This window comes from Urocitellus parryii, chromosome 4 (assembly GCF_045843805.1).
Source record: "Urocitellus parryii isolate mUroPar1 chromosome 4, mUroPar1.hap1, whole genome shotgun sequence".
NCBI classification, from domain to species: domain Eukaryota; kingdom Metazoa; phylum Chordata; class Mammalia; order Rodentia; family Sciuridae; genus Urocitellus; species Urocitellus parryii.
Window position 1 is genome coordinate 105,853,341 of NC_135534.1, and position 14,528 is coordinate 105,867,868.

At 54.9% G+C, this 14,528-nt stretch overlaps 2 protein-coding genes across 4 annotated transcripts in view; one reads left to right on the forward strand and one right to left on the reverse strand.

Annotated features, from left to right (window-relative positions):
* Positions 1-3,090: 3,090 nt before the first annotated feature.
* On the forward strand, positions 3,091-4,173 carry Cxcr5 (C-X-C motif chemokine receptor 5). The gene has a single exon (XM_026396343.2). The coding sequence runs from the start codon at positions 3,214-3,216 to the stop codon at positions 4,171-4,173; it is 960 nt and encodes a 319-aa protein (XP_026252128.2). The 5' UTR covers positions 3,091-3,213.
* Positions 4,174-5,626: 1,453 nt separating this feature from the next.
* Positions 5,627-14,528, reverse strand: part of Bcl9l (BCL9 like) — a 29,560-nt gene continuing 20,658 nt past the window's right edge. For all 3 annotated transcript variants that reach the window (XM_026396320.2, XM_026396319.2, XM_026396318.2), the window contains 5 exons: positions 12,568-12,778; positions 12,322-12,406; positions 9,947-12,239; positions 9,281-9,562; positions 5,627-8,898 (listed from right to left, as the gene is read on the reverse strand). In XM_026396320.2, coding sequence (XP_026252105.2) covers positions 7,805-8,898; positions 9,281-9,562; positions 9,947-12,239; positions 12,322-12,406; positions 12,568-12,778 — 3,965 coding nt within the window. In that variant the 3' untranslated portion in view covers positions 5,627-7,804. The remainder of the gene's footprint in view (positions 8,899-9,280; positions 9,563-9,946; positions 12,240-12,321; positions 12,407-12,567; positions 12,779-14,528) is intronic.

Genomic DNA, 14,528 nt, shown 5'->3' on the forward strand with positions numbered 1-14,528 from the left:
AGAACAATTTCCTTAAACAAAAACCTATGTGTTGGGGGTTGGAGTTGTGGCAGAGCGCTCGCCTCATACGTGTGAAGCGCTGGGTTCGATCCTCAGCACCACATTTTAAAAAATAAATAAACAAAACAAAGTTTAAAAAAAAAAAACAACTATGTGTTTTTGACCACACAGTCAAGAGTGAACAGCTCAAGAGCTAGGAATATAGCTCACTTGGTAGAGTGCTTGCCTCACATGCACAAGGCCCTGGGTTCAATCCCCAGCATCCCCCCAAAAAATAAATAAATGAAGAGTAAAGAGTTCCAGCTGGGTGTGTTGGTGCAAGCCTGTAATCCCAGCAGCTTGGAAAGTTGAGGCAGGAGGATTGCAAGTTCACAGCCAGCCTCAGCAATGGCAATCTGCTAATCAACTCAATGAGACCCTGTAATAAAATACAAAATAGGGCTGGGGATGTGGCTCAGTAGTTGAGTGCTCCTGAGTTCTATCCCTGGTATCCCCCTACCCACCCCCCCCAAAAAAAAAAGATTGAAGAGTTCTGGTTCAAAAGCAAGAAGGAGAACCTGGATCCTCGACTCCAACGAACCATTCTATATATAATCAAGGGCACTTGCTAAGTCTACAGAATCATGTTGTGTGGAATGACTGCAACTGATTCTGAAATTTAGCAATGTATATTGAACATCTTTCCCTGCCAAGGAGACCTGCCAAGAAGCCTCATTTCTTTCAAGTACGCACTGTCTTTGTTGTGAATGAAAAGAGTTCCACTTACTCCATTCTTCTCCTGATGAACCTTATCACAAAAGTGCCTTTTTCTGGGCTGTGTATATAGCTCAGAAGGTAGAGTGCTTGCCTTGCATACACAAGGCCCTGGGTTCAATCCCCAGCACCAAAAAAAAAAAAAAAAAAGCCTTTTTCTTATCATGGCCTTGCTATTAAATATGAAATTGGAAAAAAAATAGATAAAGACAAAATGAAACAAACACTGCTTACAGGTAGCAGGGAACCAGGAAGGGACTTTAAGCAGGACACTGATGTAATGAGATTTGTGGAGGGCTTCTTTGCTGTTGTTTTGCTTTTGAGACTCTGTTGCCCAAGCTAGTCTCAAATTCGTGAGATCAAGTGATTCTCCCATCTTAGCCTCCAGAGTAGCTGGACTATGGCATGTGCCACCCAGTTGGGATTTATGTGTTAGAAGACTCACCCTGTCCTCCATGCAAGAAGTGGACAGAAGTGGAGAAGTTGGCAGGAAAGGGACCCATGGAGAGATGGCAGTCCTGAACAATAGGGTAAAGAAAGGCTGCACTGAGGCAATACAAGAGGCGTCTCCCTCCCTGCTAGGGGTGGTAGTAGATGGCTTTGTCATTGCATCACTCTATCTCCCCATCCCCTTCTCATGGAGTCATCTTCTCCAGGGACCAGAAGGAAAGACCCAAGTGGGGAATGGGCTCTCCCACCACTGGGAGTGAGGGTGTGAACCATTTTGGGGCTCCTGTGTGGCAAGAAAGTCCTGTGGCAGCCAGTGAATGACCCACTGTTTGTGAAAGACCCTTCCCCAGAGAAAGGGGGCTGAGTGAGACCACCCAGAGAAGGGACAGAGTACTCCACCCACCTCTGCCTCCCTGGGGCTGATCATTTATAGAATTGTCTTTAGAACCCACATAAGTTGGGAATTATGCCAGGCACGGTGGTGCATGACTGCAATCCCAGTTATTTGGAAGGCTGAGGCAGGAGGATCACAAATTTGAGGCCAGCCTTGGCAAATTAAGGAGACCCTGTTTCAAAGTAAAATAAATAAATAAAAGGGCTGGGGATGTAACCCAATGGTAGAGCGCCCCTGCACTCAATCTCCAATACCACACACACATACACACACAAAAAAAGTTGGGTATCATTGGTTTTGCATTGCACGGGGATGGGGTTGATGGGGAGGGTGGGAAGAACAGATCTGGGAGGTGAGGAGGAGCAGGTGCAGGGGCAGCTGTGAGTGAAAGGTATGAAAACAGGCACCATGTCTTCCTCTGTGGTTAGCTGGTAAACAACCCCAGTGCTGGGGTGGGGGTGCTGATGGAGAGAGGAGGAGGATGGGGAGGAGGGAACTTCCGGAGACATAGTGGGCACACCCCCTTCAGTTAAAACAGGCTCCCTCTCTCCCCTGGGCCTGGTCTGATGCCTCCTTCACTTCCTTCTGCCCCTGGGCTTTCTGTTCCGGGGCTCACCTCGCCTAGAGAGTTTGCTAGGGATAGGCATCTGCCCTCACCAGGCATCTTTCAAGACAAGCCCAGGTGGCGCTGCTCATTGGCTCCAGAGGTAGATAAACATGAGTTCAAACAAACCTGATCTTCAGCAACACTCCTCTAAAAATAAGAGTCATATGGCATGCCTTGAGTTTCTTATGTGGATTAAACTAGATGGAAGGTCGCTGCCACAATTTCAATGATAATGAAGACAGGCAGGAATAGGAGGAGAGATCAAGAAGAAACCAGCAGACCACATCAGTACCCACCCTCCCTCCCTGCCAGTGGGATCCCCAGTTTCAGTGCCCTCTATTCTGTTCAGAATTGGAACAGTTATCTCCTTGTCCCAACTAGATCCAGTCTCCAAATGGCAATCCTGATGCCAGTCCCCCAGCCTGCAGCCTTCCATACACCTAAGGACACATAAATAAAAAATAAGTCACAGGTACACCATCCCTTAGAGTCTACAAAGCATATCCACAGCATATATCCCCTTTCATCCTCATCATCAACCTGTGAGGGATTAATCCCTTTTACAGATGAATAACAGAAATTATAGACCGGGGGGTGTGACTTTGTGGTAGAGTGCTTGCCTAGCATGCATGAGGCCCTAGGTTTCGTCCCCAGCATCATAATAAATAGATAGGTAGGTAGATAGATAGATAGATAGATAAGAATTTTAAAAGGAAGTCAGAAATGACAAAATGATTTGTTCAAGGATACTCCAAAGAAAATTAGAATTTCATCAGCAGGACATATGAGAGAATAGGGCCAAAAGCCTCCTGGAGGGATAGAAAACATATACGCATCATTAGGCTTCCTCTGGAAAAATGGAGTCTCAGTTTCTCACCCTTCTGTCTCCTTGTCCTTGCAGTACAAGGAGTTTGCCAACTACAATGACAGCACAGAGACCCCCCTACTGGAAAGTCACTTCTGCTCCACAGTTGAGGGGCCCCTACTGACTTCCTTCAAGGCTGTGTTCATGCCTGTGGCCTACAGCCTCATCTTCCTCCTGGGCCTGATGGGCAACATCCTGGTGCTGGTGATCCTCGAGCGGCACCGGCAGACGCGCAGCTCTACGGAGACCTTCCTGTTCCACCTGGCGGTGGCTGACCTCCTACTAGTCTTCATCCTGCCCTTTGCTATCGCTGAAGGCTCTGTGGGCTGGGTCCTGGGAAGCTCCCTCTGCAAAATTGTGATTGCTCTGCACAAGATCAATTTCTACTGCAGCAGCCTGCTCCTAGCCTGCATCGCTGTGGACCGCTACCTGGCCATCGTTCATGCCGTCCACGCCTACCGTCACCGCCGCCTCCTCTCCATCCACATCACCTGCGCAACCATCTGGCTGGCAGGCTTCCTCTTCGCTTTGCCGGAGATCCTCTTCGCCAAGGTCAGCCAACCCCACAGCAATGACTCCCTGCCACGTTGCACCTTCCCTCAGGAGAACCAAGCTGAAACCAATGCCTGGTTTACCTCCCGCTTCCTCTACCATGTTGGGGGCTTTCTGCTGCCAATGCTGGTAATGGGCTGGTGCTATGTGGGGGTGGTACACAGACTGTGCCAGGCCCAGCGGCGCCCTCAGCGACAGAAAGCAGTCAGAGTGGCCATCCTGGTGACAAGCATCTTCTTTCTCTGCTGGTCACCTTACCACATTGTCATCTTCCTGGACACCCTGGCCAGACTGAAGGCCGTGGACAACAGCTGTGAGCTGAATGGCTCTCTCCCGGTGGCCATCACCATATGCGAGTTCCTGGGCCTGGCCCACTGCTGCCTCAACCCCATGCTCTACACTTTCGCTGGAGTGAAGTTTCGAAGTGACCTGTCTCGACTTCTGACCAAGCTGGGTTGCACTGGCCCTGCTTCCCTGTGCCAGCTCTTCCCTGGCTGGCGCAAGAGCAGTCTGTCTGAGTCAGAGAATGCCACCTCCCTCACCACCTTCTAGGTCCCAGCACCCTGCTTTGTTTCTGCTTTCTTCGGGGCAGGCAGTGGTGGTGGAGTCCCTTCCAACAGGAGCTGGGGTCCTGAGTGTGACATGGGCTACCTCCCAGCAGGGAGGCAGCTTCTGTCTAGGACATCCCTGTCACTCTTCCACCAGCCCTGAGGCTAGGCTGGAGTCCAGGGAGGGGAAAGCAGATCAAAAGCAAAGCAAAAGGTCTCTGTACCCATCTGCATCACCCTGGGCTGAGAGGACTCCACACACCTCCCACCCTAGCTGGCCAAAGCCCTGGCCACAGGGAAAGTCAATCCCCTCCCAGAATACTCTCATCCTCTTAAGGGCTGCTGACTGCCACAGATACCCACCTCTCCTCCCATGCCCCATGCCAAGTGGAGCCAGGAGAAGCTGGAACTGGGGATGAGCAGAAATTAAAACTGAGATGGCCAGCTAGTGACAGAGTGTGGCCTTAACAATTCTTAGTTCCTTAATTCGGACATTCTGCCAGATCAACTCTGCAGCTGTCTTGACCAAGCAGGAAGCTCGGACTGATCTTCTTTAGATCACGGACAGTGACCAAAACAGCACTGGGTTGGCCCCATGCCAAGGGGTCCTGGATTACAGAGGACAGACTCCAAGTAGGAAGCTAGCCAGTGTCCTAAGGAACAGCAGAAGGCAAGCCAGCAAAGGAGACTGGTGGAAGAAAGGAAAAACTCCCACGGAAGCCCCCAGAGAGGGACAATCAAAGCCAGCTGTCTTGTCTGCCCCAGGACCAGACAGAGGTGGGTGGAGAGCTCCCAGACTGGGCCAGGGGAGGCAGGATCCAGGGTCCTGGTGAACTCTGGGCACTGATGGAAGGAGGCAGACTCGTTCTTTCCTTGCCACCCTCCTCACAATCAATGGGGCCATGGAAATTGGAGCAGAGGGTCCTGGCCACAGCAGAGGGGACCCTTAGCCATGAGTAAGAATGGAGACAGAGGCCCCCTGGAAAGGTCCTCTGGAGTCATCTCATCCAGCCCCCCACTCCATGGTGTCACCTTAGGCAGGGCAGTGTGAGAAGCAGACCTGGGCAGGGAAGTCCCCAAGCCCCAGGAAGCCATGCCCAGCCCCTCAGAGGATACTAGTCAGATGGAACCAGAGGAAGCTACTCCTCGCTCACTCTGGACTCTCCCTCTCAGCCTCTATCTGGGGTAGAGGATCAGGGACTCCTGCATTTGCTGGGGACCCTCTTGATAGCCCAGTTCCACTAAAATCAGTCAGGACCACTAGAGGCCTCCATTGGAAATCAGAAGTATGGCCTGGGGGACTGTGCCCTTACCACAGAATGAAGGGGAAGCCCTGGCATCCCCCCTTTTCTCCCAGCATCCAAGAGCAAGCTGGGCAGTGGAGGAGCCAGACACAGAAGCAAAAAGGCAAAAGGTTGGATTCTGAATTTTCTCTTTTTAATAAAAAGGCACCTATAAAACAGGTCAATACAGTACAGGCAGCACAGAGACCCCCAGAACAAGCCTAAAAATTGTTTCAAAATAAAAACCAAGAAGATGTCTTCACATATTGTATTTATATATTTATATTTATATATATATATTTATATAATGGTACAAAATGGCTGGGGGTATGGCCATGGATGGAGGGAAGAAGGCTGACCTGTGGAGTTCACCTTAGGAAGCTAGTGGCGGAGGTGAGAGAAGAGGGGGACCTGGAAGGCCCTGGGCCCTTTGTGGTCCGAGCCCTCTCCTCAGAGCAGGAAACACTTAAAGGAGGATAGTTTTGGGCAGTCTTGGGACAGGGGTGGGGGCTCCAGGGCATAGGGCCCAGGTGGAGGGAGGGTGGGCAGATGGAGGACAGGTGCCCCCCTACCCAATGCAGAGGGCCTGGCCACGGCCCCTGGGAAGTGTTAAGGGAGTCAGGAGCCTGCAGCCAGCCCCAGAGAAGGAAGCGGCGCTTGACCTGGCTGATGGTGGACCTAGAGGACAGCACCAGACTGGGAGAAGTGGGCGTGAATTCCCTTTGTGTTACAGCTGCCAAGGCGAGGCCAGGCCTGCAGGTCAGGAAGGCTAAGGACCAGGACCTGGTAGAAGTCACCCTGTCTAGAATGACCCTTGGCCCTGGAGGCAGGGCATAAATGGCCTCAGCCAGGGAACTGCCCTGCCACCTCACAAGGCAGGAAAGGAAGTGAGAAAAGGAGAAGTTTTTTACTCCTGGGACCAAGGGGGGCTAAACACCCAGTCATGTATGGCTTCAGCTCTGACCAGTGGCGGGCAAGGAGCTCTTCTGGGAAAGAGCAGAGGGGGTTGGGAGGCAGTGGCTGCGCCTGGGCAGAGGAACCTTGCCAACAAGTGGGCAGGCAGAGTCAAGGCGGCAGGATGCTCCCCAGCCCCCTCCAATACTTCCCCCATTCCATCCTCAGGGGGTGGAGGCTGGAGGGGAGCAGACTGACTCAGCCAAACCCTGTTCCTTCCTTCTTTGGTAAGAAGTAGGTGGCGGCCTCTGGAAGAGTCAGGGCCCCCCCACCCTGGGTTACCTAGCCCAGGGCTACTGCAGCCATGGGTTCCAGTGGCATCATACCACCTCATCCGTGGCTCCACTCAAGGGGGCCACCAGATACTGCCCCTTCTTCCTTTTCTTCATCCCAGACTGGGGATAAAGGACTTCAAGTTCTGGCTAAGATGTAGCAGCAGGGGCACCCAGACCTCCACAGCAGGAAGCCGGGGCCATGTCACTGGTGTGGGAAAACACGTGCACACGTTTCTCCCTGAATGACTCAGCAGCGGACAGGCTGCCACCCTGGGGTCTCAGCCCTGCTAGGACTCACCAGGTGGAAGCCTCGGTGGTGTGACCTCAGTTTAGGTGTGGGCATCTTGTTGTCTTATTATTTGGAGAGGGGACAGAAATGGTATCCTTTATGGACCCAGAGACACTACAAACGGAGGGGTGGGTGTGTAGGACTGCATGTCCCTGGGTCCAGGGGAATGGAGGGGGCAATCATCTGAAGAAGGGGAAAGGGTTTCTTTTATCCTTTGTTTCTTTTTTTGTGTGACTTCTATCAAAACACAGAAATACAGCACACGCACAAACCAGCACAAAAGCGCAGCGCTCTATTTACAGCTCCGGCTGGCACCTGCCCACCTGGCCAGCCGCCTGCAGAGGGGGTTGGGAGAAGGGGTCAGCCACGTCAGCAGGGAAAGGAAATGAGGCAGGAAAAGACAGAAGGAAAACTGGGAGGAGCAGAGAAACCAAGAGGAGAGAAGTGGAGCTTGGGCAATGAGAAAGCGGCACAAAAAGGGGAGACCCTTCCTCTCCTTCACCTCTCCCCCAAGGACCCAAAGCGTAGTTGAAAGTGGGGGTGGTGCAGAGAAAGAGGGAAAATAGAGGTTCCATAGGAATCGGGAGGGAAGGGAGGGGCAGTCCTGGAGGCAGAAACTGAACAAACCCCAACCCCAAATCCCCCACCCCACTCTGCCACTTCCCCCTAAGCTGCCAGCACATCTGGTTTCCACAAATGCCACTCCCCACACAAGCCCCTTCCCACCCCTCCACCCCAACCCTGGACCCAGGCCATCCCAACACTGGAGGGAAGAAACTTTTTTAAGGTTAGCATATTTGCAATATTGCCCAGCTTCAGCCCCCAAGGGGACGACTAGAAGGGCAGGTTGGCCATGCTGCCCGGCGCTGGGAGGTAGCCCATCTGGCTGTCCAGAGACACACTGCGCTGCCGCAGGGGGTGGGACACCATGAGGTTCTGCTGGGGAGGGGGGCCCATGAGGGAGCCCTGTGGGGAGAGCATATGGGGGGGCTGGCTGTAGACCTCGCCTCCCACACCCCGTTGCTTCATCAGCATGAAATTCTGCTGGGTCATGAGGCCTTGTGGTGGGGACATGACCCCCTGGTGCAGGCCGTGGGGCACCATGCCCTGCTGTGGGGGCACACCTGTCCTTCCCAGCAAGGACATCTGTCCAGGGTGGCACATGGACATGTTGAGCCCCCGTTGGACGCCCTGCTGGCCCGGGAGGTTGGGGGGCCGAGACGGGGTCTGTTCCGCCATCATGTTCTGCAGGTTCATGAGATGCAGATTGGGGGGCTGGGCCTTGGGGGGCTGGTTCTCACTCTTGGGGAAGTACTGGAGGGTGCTGCTTGGCTTCTCAGAGGGGATGATCCTTGACAAGTCGAACTCAGGGATCCCCGTCGGGGTGGGCCGGATCACCTCGCTCAGCTCAGGGTCGTTCAGCACTGATGCCACCCCAGGGAGCACCCCTGGTGGGTATGCGTCTCCCATGCGCCCAGCCATGCCTTTGCCCATTAGATGCTGTTGGGGGGGCATGGGGCCCGGCGGCTGGGTGGGCAGGTCCTCCGGAGGCAGGGGCATGCCTGAAGGGTAGTGCTGCTGCAGGCCAGGTCCCCCGCCCCCACCCCCAGCAGGGGCCATGGCACCATGGGGCTGCTGCAGCCGAGGGGGGAAGGGCATCATTTGGGAGGAGCTGGGCACAGGGCCACAGGGGGCACTCAGGGAGTCTGGGCCCCCTGGAGCCATCATCATTGAGTTTTGGGGAGGCCCTCCTGTCCCCTGTGCATTGGGGTGCAGTGGAATGTTGGAGCCCAGAGGGGTGGGAGAGGGCAACATGGTAGGTGGGGGCTCATGGGACAGGGGCTGCTGGCCTGCCAGGTTCATGCCCATGGGGCTCTGGGCAGCAGCGGAGTTCAGGTGCATCTGGTTGGGCTGGTTGTTGCTGATACCTGTAAGAAAGAGGACAAGGAGGTCAGAACTGTGTGCACCAGCTGGGGGAGACAGAACCAGTCCTTCTCCCCACTCCCCACCTTTTACCACTGGCCAGCTGCCCTTGGTTGCAAGGGAAGGGACTGGGAAAATTTAAGCTAAAAGCCAAGAGCCCAAGATCTGGCCCCATTTGCCATGGACACAGTGTGGGATGCAGAAAAGACCACTTGAGTGCTGTGGGCTGGGTTTCACTGAATGACTACCAGAATGGGAACAGGGCCCCGGACCTCACACCAATGCCTAGAGCCCTGTGGAAGCATGGAGACGCCAGCACGACCACAGGGGCGACTCCCGGCCATGCCCACTCTTCCCACTCCCGGTGGCCCCTGCCTGTCCTCGCACCTGGCCCGGAGCCCTGGGATGGTGGAGGAGGGGGTAGCAGGGGCCGGTCAGGCAGCAGCTCGTCGTCTGAGGTGGCGATGGTCTTGATAGCATTGTGGTAGAGCGGGGTGGAGCTGGGCATGGCGTACTTGGACATCTGGGACATCATCAGTGACAGGGGGTTCTGGGAAGGTGTGGGATCTGGGGAGGAAGTGAATGGTAGGCTGGGGTTCATGAGGCCGCTGGGAGGATTGGCAGGAGGCGCTGAGGAGCTGCTCCGAGGGCCGCTAGGCGGGAGGGCACCTATAGAAGCAGGGAGACAAAGTAAGTGGGGAGTGACTGGAGAGAGGAAAGTGAATTTGCTGCTCTTAATAGGGGTTTAGGAAGAGGTCAGCCCACCAAATCTCCACCTAACTTCACCAGGCACAGCTACATCCCACTGAACACAGGCCCCTCACAACCACCACAGCCCACCCATATTCAAAGCAATTCCTGTAGCCTCAGGGCCCCAGGCAGTGGGGAGATCCCAAGTCCCAAGTGTGACCCCTCAAAATGCCTGGGACATGTACATGGTACCTAAGACAAAGTTCAACACCACTACCACCACCTGACCCAACCCATGCCTACCCACCACAGAAGTGCCCAACTGGAGTCCAGTAACCCCGCTGGCCTATCCAGCTGACTCACCCTGTTCCATGTTGCCCAGGGTGGAAGAAGAGTTCATGTTGAGAGGCGGCTGCTTATTCTGGGAGACCCCGGGGCTGGGCATGGCTGTCTTGGGCGAAGCCACCCAGCCTGGAGAAGGCACCGCCATGGAGGGAGACTTGAGCCTGCTTGGTGAGCCGGTGGGTGAACGGACATTGAGGGAGGAGCTGAGGACCTGGGGCGATTTGAGAGGTCCTGGAGGGTTGGCGGAAGGCAAGGGCACCATCTGCGAGGGAGTCTGGGGTGACTTGAGGTTGGCGGAGGGTGAAGTGACCAGGGGTGAGTGCACCTGGCTAAGGGTGGGTGACTTTAGGTGCCCCATGCCCGGCGAGCCCATCTGATTAATACTGATGGTGAGGTCTGAGGGCCGTCTGCCCAGTCCCCGACTGGGGGCTGAATGCACAGACCCAGGAGGAGGATTGGATGCAGGGGGCAGAGGCATGTGGCTGAGCCGAGTGGTACCCACAGTGCCCATGGGCATTGAGCTCTGGTCAGGGCTAAACATGTCTTGGGTGTTGCCCAAGTCCTGGGGCATGGCTTGGTAAGGTGCCTGGCCCCCAGAGAATCCCTGCTGGCCCTGGTTGGGAAACTGTGAAGGCATTAGCATCTTCTGTGGACCGCCCATCATGCCACTGCTATTCTGAGCCCGAACCCGGGCCATCTCCTCAGGACTGAGGCCCTGAGGCCCCATCATGTCCCCAGGACCCCGCATCTTCTGCGACATCAGCATTTGTTGCTGCGGGGTCATCTGCACGTTCAGGTTCATGTTCATGTTCATGTTCACGTTCATGTTCATGTTGAGGTTGCCTGGCCCCATGGGTGGGTCCACCTCCCTCAGCCCAGTCTGCCCCATGGGTGGGCTCAGGAGGCCACGACCTCCACCAAACTCCATGCCCATAGGTGTTCCTGCCAGGCCTTCACCACCAGACATCTGCCCAGGAAACATGGAAGGATCCATCTGTCGGTGTGCTTGCATCATCCGCTCCATCTCCATGCTCTGCCCCATGCCGCTGCTGGCCATACCCAGGGGCCGCTGCATGCCCATTGACCGCTTTTCCAGCAACTGGTGCCGTAGCAGCTCCTCCCTAACCCGAGGGGTCATGAATCGCTCCGCCTCACCCTGCCCACCTGGGTAGGGCACAGCATTCTGGGCAAAATTGCTGGGTCCCCCCATAGGGGGCAAGTCTTCAGTCCAGCCCATGCCTGGCCTCACAGGCCTCTGCATGGCATTCATGGGTACCTCCATGGGCATACTCTGCATGCCCCCAAACCCAGGCACCCGTTGCATCTGGTTGCCTGGGAAACGGGGACCAGGGAAGGGAGGTCCTCCCCGGAGCTGCATGGGATCTTGGACGTCCATGGGCCCCCGCAGCTGTGCGCCCATTCCAGGTGGCCACTGGTCCCCAGGCTTGCTGTGGTAGGGAGGCGGGGGCCCCCTCACCATCATGCCTCCCATGCCCATCATGTCCTGCAGAGGGCGACCCCCATGCAGTCCAATCTGCTCCTCTTTCCGCCGCTTCTCCTCATAGTACTCTTCCTGCAGCTTGCGCCATGCCACTTGCTCAGGCGTCAGGCTATCCTGGCCTAGCCTCTGCATCATCATGTTCATCTGCTGGCCCATGTCCCCTCCTGGGGGGTGCCCAGGCACTTCATGCTCCAGTGGTGGACCCCCGAGGCTCTGTGTCTGTGAAATCATGGACTGCAAGGGTTCCTCATACTTCTTTAGCCCACTAGGAGGGGCTGTGGGTGGCTGCTGGGGGGCAGGCGGGGCTTGTGCTGGTGGGCCCCCCTCACTGGCTGCTCCTGGGGGCCCCTTGAGGAAGGGCTCAGTCTCTCCACTGCGGAGCAGCAGCCGCTCAATGTCTCTCAGCGTCTGCAGGGAACGCTCCCGATGCTCTAGCTGCTCTTTGGACAGGCCCTCGGAGCCCACCAGGCTGCGCTGCCCATTGCCGGTGGGTGCAGCCTCCCCCAGCAGGGTGGGGCCAGGGGCACTGCTGGGGTCTCCTCCGGGAGGCAGAGGGTTGTTTGTGGTGGCAGCAGTCGGGGTGTTAGGGTGGGTGCCCCCAGTCCCACCACCTGTGCTGGCAGCTCCCACCGAGTTGGGGGCCAAGTCCTGACTGGTGTCCTCAGGAGGTCCCTCCGGGGGCAGAGCAGGTGGGGCACTGCCAGGGGCTGGGGGTGGTGGCGGCGGCAGTGGAGGTGGCTGGGACTGTGGGGTACCTGCTGACGGTGTGCTCAAGGGCAGCGGTTCTGGGGTGGGTGGCACTTTGGGGGCCTGCAGGTGGACAAAAGCAGAGTGTAAGATAGGTAAGGGACATCCTAATCAATCTCATAGCCAAACCCGGCACCACACTCACCTGGTCAAGCTTGGCCCGGGGCACATTCTGCTGGTGGTAGGCAAGGATGGAGTCTGCCCGGCCCTGCAACACCGCCTCTGCAGCCCTGCAGCAGAGAACCAGGCACGGTCAGCTCAGAGAGGTGGGTAGGAGGGAGCCCCCCACCTCACCCAGCCTACCCTGCCCCCCTGTACACGCTCACTTGGAACCCCAGGCTGAGGGGCACTGGGCAGACACAGCAGACCTGGTCTCCCCTGAGGCACTTACGTGTTGGCCAGATGTGTGGTGAAGACATACACGAACTGCGAGGGAGGCTTTCCAGGGACACCCCCGCCCCCACCCCCGGGGGCATCAGGACGAAGGCCTGGTGGGGGGCCATGTGGAGGGCCTGGCGCGCTGCTCTCGTTGAGGGGCAGTTGGGCAGTTTGGCTGGGACCCAGCTGTGGGGCCGCCATGGCTGGGTCTGCTACATTACAATCTGCAAAAAGAGAGAGGAGAGGAAAGGGGTGAGTGTCCCAGATGCAAGGAGAACCAGCTGGCATCTCCTGCCCAGGAAGCCCACTGCCTCCCAGTGCCTTTCTGAGGGTCCTTTGTTCCTGCAGTCTGGTATATTCACCAATCTTGTTTGCCCAAGCTCAGTCCTTGCCCAGGATGGCAAGAGTGGCGTCCACAGGGAGAGGAGGGAGAGGGAAAACGTGGCCCTTACCAATAGGCTCCCACATGCCTGGTGTTCTGGATACTTACAGTTGTGATTTCATGTAATCGACACACCTTTGGAAGGAATGCATCACACTCCAGGTTACAGAGGAAGAAACAAGCCTGGCAGGGATGAACTGACTCACCTAAGGTCACACACCCAGCTAATGCGGAGCCAGGATTTGAACCCAGGGTAGGCATACCAAAGTCCTCCTTAGCTGTTCTGACCCTTCCTGCTGTGGTCTGTGTGTGTGTGTGTCTATGTACTGTCTAGTAACTCAGGCACAGAGAAAGTAAAGAAGTTTCATGAATTGATGATTCAATGATTCATCCTAGCCCCACCACTAACTGACTTGGTGATTTATGAACAAGACATGTTCTCCCTCTAAGCCTCAGCTTCTTCATCTACACAATGGGAACACTATTTTACCAGCCTGTACAAGGGATAGATCAAAGAAATATATTTACTATGGCACAAGTAAAAAAAAAAAAAATCCATTTGAAAAATGGAGAAGGTTAGAAAGGCTATGTAGAAAAATAAACTATTTTCCCTCTCCTCTCACAAAACAGTAAATGCAGACTTCTGGTCACCAAGAATTATGTGGGGATTTCTCCCCACCAACAACCAATCAATCAATTCTGCAGGAGCAGACTCCAGCTGGGTGGCCTCTAGTTCATTTCAATTCTAACATTATCTACCTGCAATAGCATTTAATTGAACAAGTTAAAGGCTCCAGCCCACAATACCAATACCACCACCACCACCACCACCTCTTCCCCCACCTGATTCCAATGCCAAGCCAACTGCAAGCCCTGAGTTGTCTATCTCTGAATGACCTACAAACTGGCGTTCCCATGACCCACTCCTGAGATTCTACTAATCTGCTAAAGCAGCTCACAGAACTCAGGGAAACATTTTACTTCCCTTTACTGGTTTATATCATAAAAGACATTACAAAAGGAGACAGATGAAGAACTGCAGAGGGCAAGGTATGAGGGAAGGGGTGCACAGCTTCCACCCTCTTTCCACAGGTGCAAACTTCCAGGAACCACCGAGTTATATAACTATATAATACTATATAATATACCAAAGCGGCCACGGGTGGTCAGCTCAACCCTCAGTCTCCCCTGCCCAGCAGGTTAGAGAATGGGACAGAGAGTCCAATCCTGTCTTGGTCTGTCTAGAGACCAGTCCCCATGCAGAAGCTATCTAAGAGCTGCCAGCCACCAGTGAACTAATTAGCATATAAAAACACACATCACTGTGGAGATTCCAAAGATTTGAGGAGTTGTATGCCAGGAAATAGGGCAAGATCAAATACATATTTCATAATATCACGGGCTGACACACTGGGAACACTCCCAGAATAGAACCGCTACTCTCAGCACCAAAAGTTCTATTCCATAGCCACAAACTTGACTCTCAGTCCTAGCCTACAAAAGATCCACAATTGGATATCAATGGGTCTAGGTAAGTGGGTGGACCCATTCCCATGCCAAGATAAACCAGTCAAAGGCCCTGGCCTGCAGAC

Coding starts and splice junctions, on each gene's coding strand:
- Cxcr5 (XM_026396343.2), top strand. CDS start 3,214: ATGCCTGTGGCCTACAGCCTCATCTTCCTCCTGGGCCTGATGGGCAAC.